This window comes from Lacerta agilis, chromosome 1 (genome assembly GCF_009819535.1).
Source record: "Lacerta agilis isolate rLacAgi1 chromosome 1, rLacAgi1.pri, whole genome shotgun sequence".
Lineage (NCBI taxonomy): Eukaryota > Metazoa > Chordata > Lepidosauria > Squamata > Lacertidae > Lacerta > Lacerta agilis.
This window is the reverse complement of record NC_046312.1, coordinates 50,189,735-50,208,101: the sequence shown is the minus strand read 5'-3', so window position 1 is coordinate 50,208,101 and position 18,367 is coordinate 50,189,735. Positions and strand designations below refer to the sequence as shown.

General features: G+C 44.8%; 1 protein-coding gene across 2 annotated transcripts in view; it reads left to right on the top strand.

Annotated features, from left to right (window-relative positions):
• The first annotated feature begins 228 nt into the window (after positions 1–228).
• Positions 229–18,367, top strand: part of PRDM11 (PR/SET domain 11) — a 42,812-nt gene continuing 24,673 nt past the window's right edge. Inside the window, exons 1-4 of one of the 2 annotated variants that reach the window (XM_033149379.1) lie at positions 229–327; positions 13,743–13,840; positions 14,946–15,049; positions 17,439–17,701. In XM_033149379.1, coding sequence (XP_033005270.1) covers positions 13,746–13,840; positions 14,946–15,049; positions 17,439–17,701 — 462 coding nt within the window. In that variant the 5' untranslated portion in view covers positions 229–327; positions 13,743–13,745. The remainder of the gene's footprint in view (positions 328–13,742; positions 13,841–14,945; positions 15,050–17,438; positions 17,702–18,367) is intronic. The other variant, XM_033149390.1, reaches the window with a different exon arrangement.

Below are 18,367 nucleotides of genomic sequence, written 5' to 3'. Positions count from 1 at the left end.
CTCCTCCCGGTTCGGGGGGTCCCCGGGCTCGGCCCCCGAACGCCCCTCTCTTCCGTTCGCCATGTCATTTCCTGTGCTAATAAGATGGTGGTCACGGCCGGGAGGGAGGGAGCCGCCGCCGCCGCCGCCGCCTCCTTCTCCGCCGCCAAGCCCGGCCCGCCCGGGGGACCCGTCCTCGCCTGGGACTAGCGCGCCAGGCTGGGCTGGCCGGGCCGGCGCCGAAGGAGGGGGACGGCGACGAGGGAGCGGGCGCCGCGGAGGGCCGCCGCCGCCGCGGGCAGAGCCGGGCTGCCCCCAGACGACGAGCCAGGGCCCCGCAGCGACGAGGTGAGTCAGCCCTTCGGTAGCCAAGGTGGCCACGGAAAATGGCTGCGCAGCGAGCGAGGGGAGGGCAGCGGGCGGGCGGGCGGCGGCCTGGGGAGCCGCGGACGGAGCCCTTACCGAGGAAGGGGGCGACTGTGGAAGCGGGGGGGGGGCGACTCTTTGCACAACGCTCGCCCGAGGGCGCGGCTGGGCGGGCAGGTAAGTAAGTAGCCTCCTCGCTTCCCTCTCCCCCCCCCTTCTTCTCTGCTGGGGCGAGCGCTGAGCTCGGCCCCTTCCTCCCTCCCCTTCCAGCGCCTCCTTCTCTTCCCTGCCTGCCTGCCCGCTCGCTCTTTTTTCTTTCCCTCCACCCCTCCCCGTTTCATTAAATCCTGTGAGTGACGCGGCCGCGGCCCAATGGGCGGTCGCAGAGGACGGCGAGCGTTCGGGGATGGAACGTAGGGGCGGGCCGCGAAAGAACGGAGTGACTTTGGAAGCGCCGTCGCGGGGAAGGAGGAGGGATGGCCAGGCAGGCAGGCAGGCGGGAGGCTCGCGTCTTGTGTCTTCTCGCCTTCCGTTCTTTTCGCCCTGTCCAAGGGAACGGAGGGAGAGGCCGCGCGGTCCGCAGCCGGTTGCAGCTTAAGCTTGCCGTGCAACAGCATGCACGGGAGGGGAAAAAAGCGGCGCAGAGGTCACGAGGGCGTTGCACCGGGAGGAGGCCTGTCTTTGGGATGGGGCTGGGCGGACGCGTGGGACTGGAATAGGCTCCGAGGGAGGGTGGCTGCGCGATTTGTGCCTATGCCCTATGAGCGGTTGGTGCGGGTACGTGGACGACAGGGAGGTTTGCGTCGGTATATGGACGTTTGGTTTGCAGAACGCATCCACGATGCCTTTCCGGGCAGGAAGTAACCAAGAGCCGGCACTGCGTGGGTCCTCGTTTTTACGTGCTTTCCTGCTCCCCTAGAAAAGGGTGAGGTGGATGTTGCAAACCTATTCTTCAACTATACATATCTCTCCCCAACACAAATGATCAGAAACTGATCTCTCTTTCTCTCTTTCCCCAACACAAATGATCAGAAACGGGGGGGCAAGTCCAGAGGTTTTTTAGCTTAGTGAAAAAAAGCAAGTGGGTGAGGGGAACATGAAAGGTGGATAAAGTGATGCTTGGTTCCTGTAAATTCCTATAAATTCTAATTGTTGATACAAAATACCTTTTGCTTAATTACTTGTGGTCCCCAGTCTTAAGCAATGATGATTACTAGACATCATTTCATATCTGTAATAACTTAATAATTTTGGAGTGTACGCTTTGACACAACTTTGTTAATCTATTCAGAAACGTTTATCTCTGTGTTGATTGCTGTCTTGTTTTTGTTTTTAACTATAATTGTTGCATGTATGCTCTAATGTAAACAAAAATACATCTCAATGCAACCGTGTTTAAAGATGAAAATGAATAAAACTAAGTTAGAAAAAAATGATGCATTGTGTGGTGAAAATGAGTAGAGAGAAGCGTCTCAAAACCTGGGGTCATCCAGGGAAGCTGAATGATTGCAGATTCAGGGCATACAACGGAAATAATTTCTTCACACAACATGTAAATTAGGCTTCACCTGCATTGTAAATCTAAAACACTTGCATAGGACTTTAAGCAATTCAGCCTTCTCTCAAAGAATCCTGGGAACTGTAGTTTGTTGAGAGTGCTCAGTGTTGTTGGGAGACCTCTGTTTACCCTCAGAGCTACAATTTTCCGAGTTCCCTGGGAAGAGTGATTGATTCTTAAAGCCTTCTGTGAATTGTAGCTTCAGTTCCTGGGATCTTGGGGGGGGGGGAAGGGAGAGAAACATGACTGTTTAAAGTGCTTTAAATGTATACTGCAGATGGGGCCTCAAAATGCATCTGGTTTGCTCCCCTGAGAACAGAACACTGGACCAGATAAGCATTTGGTTTGATCCAGCAGGGCTCTTTGCTTGATTCCTTTTCATTGGTTATAATAAGAATATCCATACAGTGGTGCCTCGCTAGACGAAAATAATTCGTTCTGCGAGTGCTGTCGTATAGCGAATTTTTCGTCTTGCGAAGCACCAACGAGAGAATAGCGGTTTGACGAAAAAAAGAAAAAAAAAAATCGGAAATTTTTTCGTCTTGCGAGGCAAGCCCATTGAAAAATTCGTCTTGCGAGACAGCCTTCCGCTAGCGAATGCCTTTCGTCTAGCGAGTTTTTCGTCTAGCGAGGCATTCGTCTAGCGGGGTACCACTGTATTGGTCCAGGTCAATTTTATGCTGCTGAAGTGATTTTTCCTTTATGACCTATACTGTAGTTTAAACAAATCTTCATCAGACTGACTACTTGAGTATAAGCCACACTGGAAAAGGGCATGCATAGAACTGTAGCCCCTGAAGGAGTTGAAATGCTGTATAAAGGACATACCCCAAAATGAAGTAAACATGTAGCCCTAAGTAGTTGGATGAACTTGTCTGACTATGATGTGTGTGTGAATGAATTGGCATTACCAGCTATATGGAAAGGGGATATACATGCTTAAGTTGTTAGAATTAATTCTGTATTGGTGGTCAAGGAATTTGATTTATTCAGATTTGCAGAGAAAATGTGGCAACCAGAATTGAATTTTTTTGTTCTTCTGTGCTTGCTCGAACATACTCTCCACCATTTTTTAGATTACATTTGTCAAGTAAATGTAAATCATCCTAACACTAAACAAATATTTACTATGTTTTTGACACTTTCTGGTTGAATTCTAGAATTAAGTTGATAGCTTGTTGGTTCCTGTTTGAAGTAAAAATAATAGTTAAATATGCTACCATTTGCCATCTGTAGTGTAGTATGGAAATACATGCAATGGCATATGAAGTGAATTGCTATTTGGCATGGAATGCTTTTTTATTAGATGATTTTGGAGGGGTTTTGTATTAAGGCTGTTGCAGAAGAAACAAGATCTGCATGTTTCATGTTGCAGTGATAAATACTCGGGAGATTGATTTTTATTCATTGTTTAATAAGGTTGTGGTCCTGTGCAGTTTACCCTCCCAGAACAAATCCCAAATAAAGCGTTGGAGTAGTGGGAGCTTTTTTGCTCCTAGCTGGGGTGGATGGGTGGGCAGTTCTATCCTAGTTGTGTATTTTCCACCCCACTCACTTCTCCATCTATATATAATCTCTGTGGGTGGGAAGGTGGTTGAGTGAGTGGTCTCTCTTGACAGCTTAATCCACACCTGGACACCAGTTCTCTGCACTGAGGATCTGTCTTCTAAACTGAACATGACACTGCTGGATCACCAATATTCTGTTCTCACAGTGGCTGACCAGCTGCCTAAGAGACCTGAGTGCAACAGCGCTCTTCCCACTTGCGATTCGCAGCAGTTGCTATTCAGAGGCACACTGCCTCTGAAATTGTAGGTAGAACATAGCCATCGTGGCCAGCCTTATTTGCCTGACATTGAGACTGCCATAATCTCAATCAGATTAGAGATTAATAAAGAGAATTGTACCCAATCAATCTTGTTAATCTTTCTATGGTGTTTGATAGTGTTGATCATGGTATGTTAGTAAATGGACTGTGGGACATTGTTACAGTTTGTGGATGATAAAAGCCCTTGGTGTATGGTGCAAAACTCGAAATGAGCAATTCTGACCAGCTGATGGGGCAGTAGCCAGCTACTGTGTTCTGTCACAGCAAGGATTTATACTTTTGCATCTGGAGTTCTCTTTCTCTCATTCAAGCCCCGTACCCTCTCCAAATCTGCTCCAGAGGATTGGGGGAACCATGAACAGATTTAGGGGGCAGGTAGGTGAGGAGACGAGCCGATTGCATTGTGCAAGCAGGAATCTGTGCACTGACAGAACATTCATATAGCACTAGGTTGGATATATACCTTAGCGTCTGTTGCAGAATGCAGTCTTCAAATGTGGAAAGTTGCCATTGGTCTGCTTCTGGTAAGTCATGAATGTGTCCTCCAGTTTCACTAAGCCAAGTGCGACAGATTGTGCAGAGTCTCGTGTCTCTGCTGAGGCTTTGTCAATAGACTACCGAGCCTCTTGGGCTTGCCGATCGGAAGGTTGGCGGTTCAAATCCCTGCGACAGGTGAGCTCCCATTGCTCTGTCCCAGCTTCTGCCAACCTAGCACTTCAAGAGCTAACCAGTGTGAGTGGATAAATAGGTACCATTGTGGTGGGAAGGTAAATGGTGTTTCTGTGCGCTCTTGTTTCCGTCACGGTGTTCCGTTGCGGTTTAGTCATGCTGGCCACATGACCCAGAAAACTGTCTGTGGACAAATGCTGGCTCCCTTGGCCTGAAGTGAGAAGAGCGGCACAACCCAATAGTCGCCTTTGACTGGACTTGACCATCCAGGGGTCCTATACCTTTACCTGTGCGTTTCAAAGTAGCAGAGAAGAGGGAGTGTTGGCTATTTAAATCCTAGACATAAATACACATTTTGCTATTGCTTACTTTACTTTTTCCACTTAATTCAGTAACAATCACATAGTGTCTCCAGCTGTGTCTTTAACTTAGGGCTGGGCGATACCTGGTTTTCAACATTGTGATATACCACCAGCTAAACACCACAATATATCACGATGTCTGAAAAAAGGATGGAGCTATGTTAGAGGCATTGTCTAGTTTCACAGTTTCCCCCACATTGTGATTTTTTTCATGATTCTCAATATATTGCCAGGTCAAAAATTATGCAACTGTTATCACAATAGGGACTTCAAACCAGTTGTGGACCATATATTACCCAGCCCTAACACACTTCATGATTTGCGATATATTGTCAGGTCAAATCAATACAACGATACAGACTTCAAAACTGTTTTGGATGCCCAGACCTATTCACCAGAACAGAAAAAGAAACTGACTGAGCGAGGCAAGTGTACTTGTTTGCTAAACTGCAAGTCTGAGATAGGCATGAGGTAAGAAGGCAGTGCAGGCAACTTCTGAAAAGATGTAGAGCAGGTCTGAGCTAGAAAACACTAGCATAGTGATAGCTTTAATGTACCACACTCAACATGCAGTGTGTGTGTGTGTGTATATAGATATATATATACCGGTATATATATATATATATATGAGAGCTGCCATCTGGCCAGTTTTAAACCAGCCTGACAGCTTTTCTTGGCATTTTAAACGTATGCTTAAGAGACACTTTCCCCCACTATTATAAGAGAAGAGAATTGTGGAAAGATCTGATAATTATAAATAACTGCATTGGCTGTTTTTAAGCATTTTTATGAAATTGACAGACAAAACAGTAAATTTGACCATCTCCTTTAGCTTCAGATGTGACACCTTTCTTTGAACAGGGTTATAACAACTTGCTGGTGTTAAGCATAAATCATTTTGCTAGTAGTAGGGGAATATACACACAACTCTGTATACCAGAGATAGCATGCAGTTTCTGGTGCAGAGTCCTGTATTGTAATGAAAAGTGTGGAAAACTTGCTACTATAATGCATCCAGTGATTGCTATTACAGCTATATCCCACTATTCCTCCAAGGAGCTCAAAGTGGTGTGTGTAGTTGTTAGAACCACTGTATATACTCGAGTATAAGCCGACCCGAATATAAGCCGAGGCACCTAATTTTACCCCCCAAAACTGGGAAAACTTATTGACTCGAGTATAAGCCGGTTCACGACACCACAAACCAGCGGAGGAGGAAGGAGCAGCCCAAAAGCAGCCACTTGTCCCTCCGCCGCCGCTTCTGCTGCTCACAGGAGCAGGCACAGGAGCCGCAGTTGGGAGAGGCACAGCGCAGCACCTCTCCCAACCGCAGCTCCTGTGCCTGCCCTAGCGAGAGGCGGGCGGCGGAGGGACGAGCGGCGAGAAAGGAGCCCTTTCTAGCTGCTCGTCCCTCCGCCGCCGCCTGCCTCACTCAAGTATAAGCCGAGGGGGGCATTTTCAGCACCAAGAATGTGCTGAGAAAGTTGGTTTATACTCATGTATATACGGTAATTTAAACTTGAATTCTCACATGTAATCCATTTTTTAAAAAATAAAATCCAGTGACATTTAAAATGCATTTGGGACCTCAGAACTTGTGGAAAACTTACGTTGAAATATGGAAGTGCAATGAGAAAAATCTGGTGGCAAGGTTTTTCCAATTCCAGAGGGGGGAAAAGCATTTTTTAAAATGTTTTTCCCAAGCAATAAAAAAACATGATGTGTAAGAAGGGCCTTTGAAAGTGCTCAGTATGGGAAAGCCTCGGGGCGTGGTCTAAAGGGGCTTGATGGTGGTCCCTGTGTGGAAGCCAACTGTCAGGATCAAAGTTGCCTGCGAATGCATGCATGAATAGCCATGTGACCCTCTCTATTTGGAATATGTTTTCGTAAAGTCACCCATACTTTTTAGTACTGCCATGCTGCTGGTTTAACTGATTGATTTAATCACTTGTATTTGTGTTTGATGCTTTTGCATCAAAGGCAGCCCTGGGGTTTCTTGATGGTTTGGGACTGACCAGTCCCAGCAATCTGCATGGTAGATTGCTAGCAAGGGAACTCTGTGTGCACTGCCGTTTGAGTTCCATGTGGGATATAAATGAGAACACAGCAAGATGTAGAATGCTTCAAAAGTATTTGGGGGAGTATAGTAGGAGACTTAGATCCTTGTTTTTCCACCCTGCTCCAGGCTGTGTTTTAACTGTTTTGAGAGCAGGGAGCATTCCCATCAGTTACCATATTGCTAATGTACTCTACAGTGCATTTGTAGCATGATGGAGCTTCAATAAATATGATACTAAGGCACGGGGAAGGGGTTTGGCACGGTGCATTGTGCTTATTTGCAACCAACTTTTCTTCTTGCCCTACTGTGCTCTGCTGTGCAATATCAATCCTTAGTGATTCTTAAAAGGGTGACTTCTGTTTCAATGCACTTAACTCCATTAGAAGCATCATGTGGCTATTCTACAGCTAACTTCACCTGGGAAGTTACAGACAATCTTGTGACCCAGCAATGTTTTCTTCATTCTTAAGGTGTGACCAACAGTTCTATAGGCACTTAGACACAATGGGTAAAGTCCAGTGGTAGAAGGCCGCTTGTGCAGCCAATCTGCCTACCTCTCCAGGACGACACAGTTCTGGGAGGGGGCTCCTGAACAGCATCCCTTGTGTTGCACAGAACTGCAGTGTGAGGGGAGAATTGCCTGAAGGTGGGTGTTGCGTGTGTGTCCTGCACCAGTGGTGTCTGGCTCTATGCAATATTACAATTTTAAGTTTGCAAGCCATGGATACAACCCAATATTTGCAGTACAGTATTACCATATTTTTCCATCTATAAGACGCCCCCAATTTTGGGGGACTCCAATTTAAGAAAATGGGGGGAGATGTATCCATGTAGAAGATGCCCCCTAACTTTTGACATTATTTTTAGGGGGGGGGGGAACCTAGTCTTATACTGTACACAGAAAAATATTGAGGGATATTCTGAAGAACAGTATATCCATATAAGATCTAAACCAAATACTGCAAAAAGGCATCAATATTATTTTGATTGGGAACTTTGCACCAAGCCTCAAGGCCCGTGTAATCATGGTTGCAGAATGAACCTAGTCTTCTTTATCCCGCTGTCTCCACTTTCTCAGCTTATTGAACAGCTATAAATAGCTTGGATTCTCAGATACCCAGGACCTGTGTAAGATGGGACTTCTGTAAGTTTAAAACCAGCAGCTTCAGTTAAACCTAGAAATTTATGATCGGCACTGATTCCCTGTTGAGTGCATGGCAAGACTTTAGGCAGGGTGCCCAGTTAAGCAAGCAAGAAGCTTAGATAAAACACTTGCAACTGGATTAACACCTGTAGCTGCAAAAGCTGCCCATCTCGGTCAGATGAGCCAGGCAGAGGAATGCTGCAAGAAGAAGACCGACAAAGCTTTCTGAAGACACCAACGTTCTGTTAGTGCTACACGCCACCCCAAAAGATTCCAGGAGTACCAGGCACACTTACCAGGGTCTCTGTTTCCTTTTGGGAAAATGAGGCACAGCGGAGACTATGATGTCTTTATGAAATACGTTTTATTTACACATATATACAACCTGAAGCCTAGATAGAGGAGAATCCTAGCATTCCCCCATTACAGAGGGACTCCCTTGCTCTTCATATAGACACACATGGCAGGCTTGGCTTTAAAAGCAGAGAAATCAGCCGTGCTCTGTGTCTCTTTGTTACAGCCCATCACAGTCTGCCCACATGGTGTCCTTGCTAGCTACCAGCAACATACAAACAAGTATAAGCAACTGTTTGTGCAGTTTAGTTCATCAGTTGATTGCTGTGGTCTGTGATAACAGAAATATGAACCATGAGCTGGGATTAATAAACTTGCGTAACTTAGTCTGCAAAATTACCCCCCCTCCCACACACACACACACACCTTTTTATTGACTCACTTGCTCATGTCTACCAATGTTATTTTTACAAGCCTGGTATAAATACTTTTGGGTTTGGTGTAGATCACTCTCAAGTTATTGGCACTGGCAAAGGCTTAAGAGAAAAGCAGAAAAGAAAACAACGTTTGTTCATTCACTTTAAGTGCCATATAGGAATCTGGGTTGGGCATCAAGCTGTTTATTTCCACCAGGCTCCCCCACCGCCATTGCAGGTTGGTTCCTCATTGGAGACTTACTGACCTTTAAGCCTTTTTCTATAGTAGCTGGAAAACTTGATGAAATTGGGGGTTCTTATGCTGGGGAGCACCTCACTCCCCAAAGAGAGGTGCCTCCTCACACACAGGAAAGAGGATGCCCCATCCTTACTGGTGAACGTGAGGCCAGCACCTTACTCGCCTTAGGAGGCAGAATTGGCAGCAGTGGGTGCTGCTGGACCTGCATGACTGAAAGGCTCCCCTTCAGCACCGGGCACTCAGCTCCCAGGCAGGCCTTGCACACAGCAAACACAAGAAAGACCACCGTAGTGCCTGCTTGCCTGCCTGCCCAGCCTCCCACTTTCCCATCCATTCCCAACAGCAAGGGCTGGGCTCCTTTGCCCTCTTGCTTGCTTACTCCGAGGCTGCCTCAGCTCCTGGCAACCAGCACGCCCTGGCCAGCCCTAGAGGCACCATTCACCCGGGGAGCTTGTAGCCAGGGCTGCTGCAGCAAACAGCTGTGCAAGCCTTTGAGAGGCAGAAACGTGAGAGGGCATCAGAGAAAGCGAGGGAGGGAAGGAAAGAGGGATGGAGGCCAGTGTTGCCCACGGCACCCCTGACCATCATTCAAGGCACCCCAGGGTGCCATGACACACTGGTGGAAAACTACACCAAGGGTTTGAGAATCATCGGCTAACCTCACCCGGTTTACCTCTCTCTGACACCTGCAAGGCCTAGCAATAATTTCTCCTTGAAGGTGGTGAGCAAAAATTATTCAACACCCTTTAGGTTCCAGTAGCAATTTACCCTTTTTTGTTGAGTAATATTTACCGGTAGGTATTGAGGTATGTATTGTTCATAATAAATTTATTTATGACAGCCCAAACAGGAATATGATACCAAAAAGAATAATTAACAAAAGTTCGACAAGTTGTAGGAATGGAGATAATCAGTGGTTTAAATGAGCTTGAGAGGGGAGGATATAACTGTTTGGCAGGCCTTTCCGAAAAAGATACATTTATAGATACTGGAACGGGAAAGACTTTGTTCCTGTATTAGACCATACCTTCAGTGTTACATAAACTATTCTGTTGAGTTCTCAGTAAACTAAATGTATGGCTTACCTTTTTAAAAGATGGTTTTTCTCTGCATAGCTATTTTTGGAATATAAGTTTACCTTTGGTTCAGTTCAGTGAAGGTTTGTTTTGCATATATTTCAAGCAATCTCTCCTCTAAAAAATGACACCAGATTCAGGGTTTTCTGATAAGACCAGAATTGGCAGCGGAGGCACTGGGGAGCAAGGTGGAGGGCTTGGCTTTTTAAAATGGAAACCTTGTGTGTGGCTGTATTCAGTGTTCTCACTAGTTTTGAAATGTCCGTTGGAAGAGTTTCAAGAGCCTTTTCTACCTTGAATTGTTTGTGCCAAAGCTTGTATCCGCAACAAGCGTTGCTGTTTTGAATAGAAGATGCCAGAGGAGACCTCTCCCTCCAGAAGCTATTGCATGCATGGAATGCTTCTTTTTCTTTATACTGTATCACTGTTTCCTTCCACTGCTGCCACATTGCATTTCAAGAGAAGCATCTAGCATGAATTCCTTAGTTATTTTTCTTTAAAAATGTTTCATAGAATCATAGCATTCTGGATTTGGAAGGGACCCTGAGGATCATCTAGTCCAACCCGCTGCAATGCAGTAATATGCTGCTGTTCCATATAGAGATCAAACCTTCAACCTTGGTATTATCAGTGCCACACTCTTAACAACTGAGCTGCCAACGGTGAATTTTATTATTTCAGGTGGCAAGTGAATACATATTTGCATGTTTTGATATTGGGTTGCCTCGGAGCATTCAAATAAACTGCTGTCCACAGGGCTTGGGGGTAGTTCTCGTGGGTTGGACTTCATACCCATCTGCAACAAATCCCGAGCCCCGTGAATAATAGGTGCTGGACACTCCAGACAGGCAAATATGGTTGTCTGAAGTAATTAACCATAACATGAAGACAGAAGTGCTTTTGGTGGTAGGGTGGAAAGAGAAAAGCCTTTGTGATCTCCCTGCACCAGCAATATTTATCATCTTTTCAGTGTGCGTGAGAGTCCTGGAGGCCAGGAGGGTACACTGGGCTAGAAAGGCAGCATGGCTAGTACCGTATGTGTTTCTGCAAACTATTGATGTATTCCTGGCTGCTACTGGAAATCATTCCAAGATTGATTCAAGTTGCTGAGTGTCATAGGAGGGGGGGACCCAGTTGCTTTACAAAAAGAGGTGTGTGTGTGTGTGTGTGTGTGTGTGTGATGGCTGACTTTCCCAGGATCTGCCCGTTTCTTGGAGAATCTGTACGAGCTCCTTTTTGTATATTTACTATTTACTGCATTTTCTTCCCACTCTTGCTCCAGAAGCTGTCCCAAGATTTCCGAGAAATGTCTTTTCCAGCCCTACTTATTTGTTTATTTTAGTTTCTTTATTTTTCAGTTTCAAAAACTACTTATAGCACACAATGCATATATAACACCCCCCCCCCCAAGAAACACCCATTGCATATACAAAGTAAAGGATACAGCCAGACATTTAGAGTTGCTTATAGCAGTTAAGGTCTCCTACTCTCCATCTTTGAACAGGTTGTCCCAGAGTGAGCCATGGGTAGCTGGTGGCAATTGTCCTTTCTGGTGTGCTGAATAAGCATGTACCTTGCGATTTCAAAATCAAATTTGGTCTTTGTGTTCCTGAATGCTGTAAGAAGGCAGAGACTGAACCTTGAATCTTTTGCACACAAAACTGTGTTCTTACTGCTGACCTGTGGACCATCTTCAAGGTCACCCAGTAAGCTACATGTCTTAGTGGGGTTTTGAACTTGGGTTTCCCAAGTGCCTGTGACATGAAGGAGTTGCTGAGAGTTTTGTTAAACAGTACCCTTTTTCGCTTTTTTGTGAAAACAAAGGAATAATAGGTATAATTTTCAGAGCTGCTTTGTCTTCATATGTGTGCACTTCAGTTAAGTTCTTGCTGTATGGAAAGGAACAAGCAAGAAGAAAAATAGCACTCAAGAATTCAGCATCAGGATCTGACTTACCGGTACTTAATTTTATTTTTGGCCTATTGGATGCTAGGAGGAATTTAGACTGGGGAATGTGGGTCAAAATGACCCTGTGCTGGTGCAAGCTGTCCAAAAGGAGTTCCAACCATGTAGATTTACCAGCTCTAAAAAAAAAAAAAAACATCAGTTATACTAAGAGATTTTTATCTACTAATGACTTAACCAAAAAAGCACAATGGAGGGCAGGAAGGCAAATATTTTACCTTTGCTGTTTTATGGAAAAGAGTTTTTGGCTTCCTTCATTTTAAAAATAGGTGATGTTTCTAAACTGCAATGGTGTTGGAAATCCAGTATTATTAAGCATGTGAGGCCCTTTTTTGCCATTAGCAGGCAAGAGCTGCCGCACTGTGGTTGCTTTGAGAAGGCAACTCAGTAGTGTTAGAACCTGAAGGCTGCAGTTGCATGGGACAAATCCACATTGCTGCACCTTTTCATGCTGGTGTCTGCATTCATAGAAGCAGGTGCCCAGGATAGAGCTACAACCGTAACTTCCAATGACCGTGATCTTCCAGTGTTACCTAGCGGCACAGGAAAGGGCCATACTCCTGTATCATCCATGCTGCTCAAGGTAACCTCAGAAAGACCTGAACAAAAGATGAAACTGATGCCAATATGTTAGTGCATTGTGCTTACTCCATTCCCATCCTGATGTCGTTGTATTGAAGGTAAAACTTCAAATTGGAAGTACCATGATATGTAAGAACAAGCTGAATTGGCAGTTATTCTATATCTTTTAAGGGCAGACCATCAAGGCAGAGTTCATAGCTGTTTCCAGCATCACATATTTAATGTGCATATTGTAGTAAGTCCCTGTCTTTCTGCTAAGTTGCTTGTTCAGAAGTGAAGCAAGCATATGTGTTCAACTCTTCAAGTGATGCTTGCATGTTATCAAAAGTTGTGTTTCTTCCCTTCCTGCCGAGTCGCTCATACATGAGGGACAGGTTTTTTTTATACATTTATTTGCTGTTTTCAAAGGATTTTTATCCTGTCTCAGCATAAAGCTATGCAGGCAACTGCAATATTTACAAATAGATGACAATTGAAAAACCTCAGTTGAAACTCACAAGATGACAGCAGAATTAAATTAAAATGTCCATTGAAGCCAAGGCAGAGGTTGAATCACCCATTATGACCAAAGATAATGATGATGATAATAATGATAATAGTTATATTATTTATACCCTGCCCACCTGGATGGATTGCCCCAACCAGCATAAAACATCAAACATTAAAAACCTCCAGAGACAGGGCTGCCTTCAGATGTCTTCTAAAAGTTGTATAGTTATTTATCTCCTTGACATCAGATGGGAGGGTGTTCCTGCCTTTGCCATGTGGCTAAAAACTGAGATTAGGTGCAAGTTGAGTTGGGGAAAATATTTCACTGTGAGGGTGATGCCACTGAAAAATCCCAGGTGACAATCAATCCACTTGAAGTAGGCCCATTGAAATCAATGGTCTTAGGTCTGCCGCAAGTAGGATTAACATTGGATATCACACTATCTCTGGTCACCACTGCCTCCCCTCTGAAGCTGATGACACCTGGAGTCAGGCCTTGGAGGAAGATCTTATGGGAGGTTCATATGGGAGCTGGCTGTCCTCAGGCCATGGAACAGGAGTGCTTGGGAAACTGTTTGGGAACTCAGTTGAAATATCCAGTGCCATCTTGAGAAGGGCAACCCTGAAAGGGGACCTAGAAATCTGGAAAGTGAACAGAACTATTTACCCTTCTGTCCATCTTTGAATTTCTTACAGAACATGAGTGAGAAACTGAACGATTGTTTGGGGGAAATGGTAACTATCAAGACAGAACCCTGCTCTCCATGCCAGGAAGACGAATATGGGCAACTTTGGTAAGGAGATTTCAAACCAACCCTCTTGGAACCCCTTTCCATATTGATAATGTCTGCTAAGGAGCACCTCTGCATCTTCCGTGGGCTGTGTGCCTGCTAAAAACATTTTTGTTTGGACAAAGCCTACTCAGATATTTAGAATGTTGATGCATGTTTTAATCTGTTTTTCGTTTTTTGAATTGTTATTTATTTATTTATTGTTGATTTTTTTAAATAAAAAGAATATAGAATGCTTTGAGGTGGTTTGGGGTTGTTGTTGTTTTTTATTATCAAGAGGTGCATAGATTTTATAAAATAAATAATTAAATGGGCCATCACCCCAAAACACAAAAGTCCCTTGTACCAGTGCATCATGTTTTTGCCCCAGGAGAAATGTCAAGCTTCCTAGGAACAAGGTTTTAAAAACACTACGCCTATGTGATTCATGTTTCACCTATAAGTAAGAGCGTTTTAATATGTTTGAATTGACAGCACAGCTAAATTCCTGCATTGCAGGGGGTTGGACTAGATGACCCCTGTGGTCCATTTCCAACTCCACAGTTCTATGCTTCTGTGATCTAGGACTGTGCAACCAGTGGATCCCAGGGTAACACAGCGTTCTGGATCACTCATTTAAGGAGTCACATCCTTATCGCTCTGCTTAAGACTATAGGAGCATGGTGTAGTGCTGTAATTCACAATAAGCATATGCTTACAAATTGAAACTTCCATTTTTAATATCACCATGAAAGTGTTTTAATGCTTGTAGTTTATCACCCACAATGTTTTCTCTTTGCCATTAAACCCAGTGTTTACTCACTGTGTTTACCCCCACCCCCAGCAAAAGTGCTTGCTGTAGTGATGGTTGCTAATACATAATTTGGTGGTGTCCTCAGTAGAAGCCTGGGAAGGCCAGTATTCTGAAATATTTCAGAAGAACTACATCTGTTGAGTAAAGTAATACAGAAAACAACAGAGAGGTATTAATTATGAAGAGTCCAAGAAAGCCGATGTTTATTTTTTGTCTGGATGTTGATAAGAAATACACTTGCTCTCTTAAACATTTTTTTCTTGACCCCCTCCCACAATGTATCTCACACTTGTGTTCTCTTGCTTTCTCATCAAGTTCTGGAAAGGTTGACTCCCAGTCTGTGAACGTAGAGCATAAAAAACTGAAAGGAAAGCAAGATTTGATCATGTCCAAGAGTTTTCAGCAAGTAGATTTCTGGTGTAAGTATCTCACTGGTGAACAAAATGAATTGGTGTATCATTTCCACCCTTAAGCCTTCAGAAGGGGGAGAAAGTTGTCTGTTGCAACCCCACTTGATGAGTCGGAAGAGCTAAGGGAGCCCCTCTTTTTCAGGTACTGGAGTGCTCCTTGTGTACTGGAGACAGTTTTAAGCATATGAAGGCAGGTGCCGTGATTCAGACTGGTTCTTGGCATCAGCTGACATGTAAATAAGGCTAGCGGTCAGGGGTTCCAGAATGGAGATTGAGCAGAACCATTGATAGGCAGACACACTGGCATAGATTCAGATACCAAAGAAAAGAATCCTGCCTCCTTTGTGCCCCAGTTTGTCAGGCATATTTGCCTTTTAATCCTCAGGTCTTATTTATTTATTTCAAATTAAATTTCTATCCCACCTTTCCTCCCAAAGAGGTGTAGGATGGCCAACAACCGGGCAGCAGAACAATACAGTTTTGTTTTGTATACAAGATTTGTGTTGCACAGCGGAGAAATGCCTCCTGTCCTCTCCTACATGTAACACTAGCCGACATGAATAGAAATATGCTCTTAATCTTTCTAGGGAACAGCAGAGCCCAACCATGAAGGAGCTAAATATACTTTATCAGGAGGGACATAACTCAATAATGTAGCTAGCTTTTATTTTAATTTGCAGAAGCGCTCTATTCTTGGTGCTGTTCCCAACATCACAGTTTCTCGGGGGATGTCATGGTGGATCCTTGGCAAGGGATGCTGCAAAACTTTGGTTACTTGTTGTTTTTGCTTAAATGTGTACATTTCCAGTGCCTGAAATCTGTAGTCCATACTGGCTGAATAATGAAAAGCAAGAGGGTACATTCATCCTGCCAGATAATTATATACTAGTCTCACTTTCACAGACTCATACATTTGGAGGGGATCTTATTGGGGTCCAGCTCCCTGCTTGACTCAGGAAATCCAGAGCAAATGGGTGCAAATCCAGCAAGGCAGAGCCCACCCCTCTCCCAGGCAATTGGTTCCATTGTTAAACTGCTCTTACTATTAAGAAATCACCACCCCCTTCACTTAAGCCACACTTCTCTGAAATTATGCCTCTCCCTCCCTGCTCATCATTTGTACTCTTGACTTTTATGCTTAGAGGAAGTGAGGTGACATTGGCTTGGTTGCTGGTCAGTTTGGCGGACTATATTTTGCCCACCTACATCTGGGAGGAGAATCATAACGAATCCTCTTAAAGGGAAATAAATCCCCCCTTTAACAGAAGACGTCCATTTCACCCTAGATTCCGTCTCTCTAGTTGTGGCAACCATTAAAAAAAATTCTCCCAGGGAAATTCTAACGGTATTGAAAGCCAGTGACCTGGGGCAAAGGGTTGCCATGCCCTCCTGCCATCTCCCCTGCTCACTGGCATGGATTTCTGAGCAGTTGCAGGATTGTGTTAAGTTGGCTGTGGGCCTCTACACTACGATGAACTGCAATGCAGGAAGTTTTAAAGGACATGTTACCTAGGAAGTGGTTAAGTGTATCCGCTCCTGGAAAGGAAAGGCTATGGGGAATGCCTTACCTCATCCAGCAAGCAGCAAGTGCCACGTTTTACAAAATCTTCTGGTGCCAAGGGCCCCTGCAGGCAGCCACAGATGAAGGTGTGCTCCCCTCTCTCTGCCCCAACTCTTGGTAAGGAGAGCTGATGCAGCTCATCCTCACAGCGATGTCTCTCCGGTGTTCGCTACAGCTGGAGGGCCAAGCAGATGAATTTGGTCTGGATTACAGAGGTCAATTTGTGGGCAAAAATTATAAATGCTGCTTTGCGACAGTGGGTGGATTAGAAGATGCTTTATTATTTCCCCCTGTATGATTCTGTGAAATATACCTTCTAGGAAAACCTTTAAAGTGGTACCTTGGTTTTCGAACAGATTCCCGGAACAGTTCAAAAACCGAAGCGCAGCTTCCGATTGGCTGCAGGAGCGTCCTGCAGCCAATCGGTAGCCACAGAAGCCACGCTGGTCATTCAGCTTCCAAAAATCGTTCGAAAACCAGAACACTCACGGGTTTTGATCGTTCTGGAGCTGATTTGTTCGGGAGCCAAGGCGTTTGGCTTCCAAGGTAAACATCAGGGCTTAGCTAAAGTTACTTTGCCAGCTGTCTTCAGGGACAGGGACAGTCAGGGACTGCACACTCGCCTCTTCCCAAGTCTCTGGGCAGCATAGGTTTTTCAGGGCTGGAAACTGCTTTCACAAAGCAGTCTGCGAAACTTGCCAAAGCTTAGAATTTTGATGAGAAGTTCTACCTTGCCAGCAAGTTTGATGTGACAATCAGAACCTACGAAAAATAGTTGCATCCCTTTGATGGTATTCTTTGCCCCAGAATAAATTCTTCTTTCCTTTTGTCCTACAGTCTGTGAGTCCTGCCAGGAGTATTTTGTGGATGAATGTCCAAACCATGGCCCGCCCGTCTTTGTGTCGGATGCTCCAGTCCCCATTGGCATCCCTGACCGAGCTGCTATGACTGTTCCACCTGGCATGGAAGTGGTGAAAGAGCCCAGTGGAGAGCGGGATGTGCGCTGCGTGAACGAAGTTATCCCAAAAGGTCGTATTTTTGGACCATATGAAGGGAAGCTCTCCAGTCAGGACAAGTCTGCAGGATTCTTCTCTTGGCTGGTAAGTATCTCAGTGGTGTGGCTGTGGAGGAACCATTGAGTTCAGTTCTTCAAAACTTGAGCTAAGAAAATGTGTCTTCGTGGCTCAGTTACAAAAGGAGCACTTCCTGCTTGCAGCCAGGCTTAAAGTGCAGACTACAATGGAATACAGTTTGTACCTTGCTTTTCGAACAGCTTAGTTCCCGAATGTTTTGGTTCCCGAATGTCACAAACCCAGAAGTGACTGTTCCAGTTTGTGAACTATTTTTGGAAGCCGAACGTCCAGCGGGGCTTCTGATTGGCTACAGGAGCTTCCTGCAGCCAATCAGAAGCTGCAATTTGGTTTTGGAAGTTGAACGGACTTCCGGAGCGGATTCCGTTCGACTTCCAAGTTACGACTGTACTAGAAGTCTAGAGCAAGTTTTTTTTTTTACTATTGAAGCAGACTTTAATGAGTCCCTTGGAAGCAAACAGTTCTTCTGTATCTGAAGTGTATCTGAAGAAGTATATCTGAAGAAGTGTATATTTCAGTGTATATTTCAGTGTATCTGAAGAAGTGTGCATGCACACGAAAGCTCATACCAAGAACAAACTCAGTTGGTCTCTAAGGTGCTACTGGAAAGAACTTTTTTTATTTAGTTCTTCTGTAGGCTGTCTCCCAGTTCTCTCCCAAGCTAAATGGTAATAC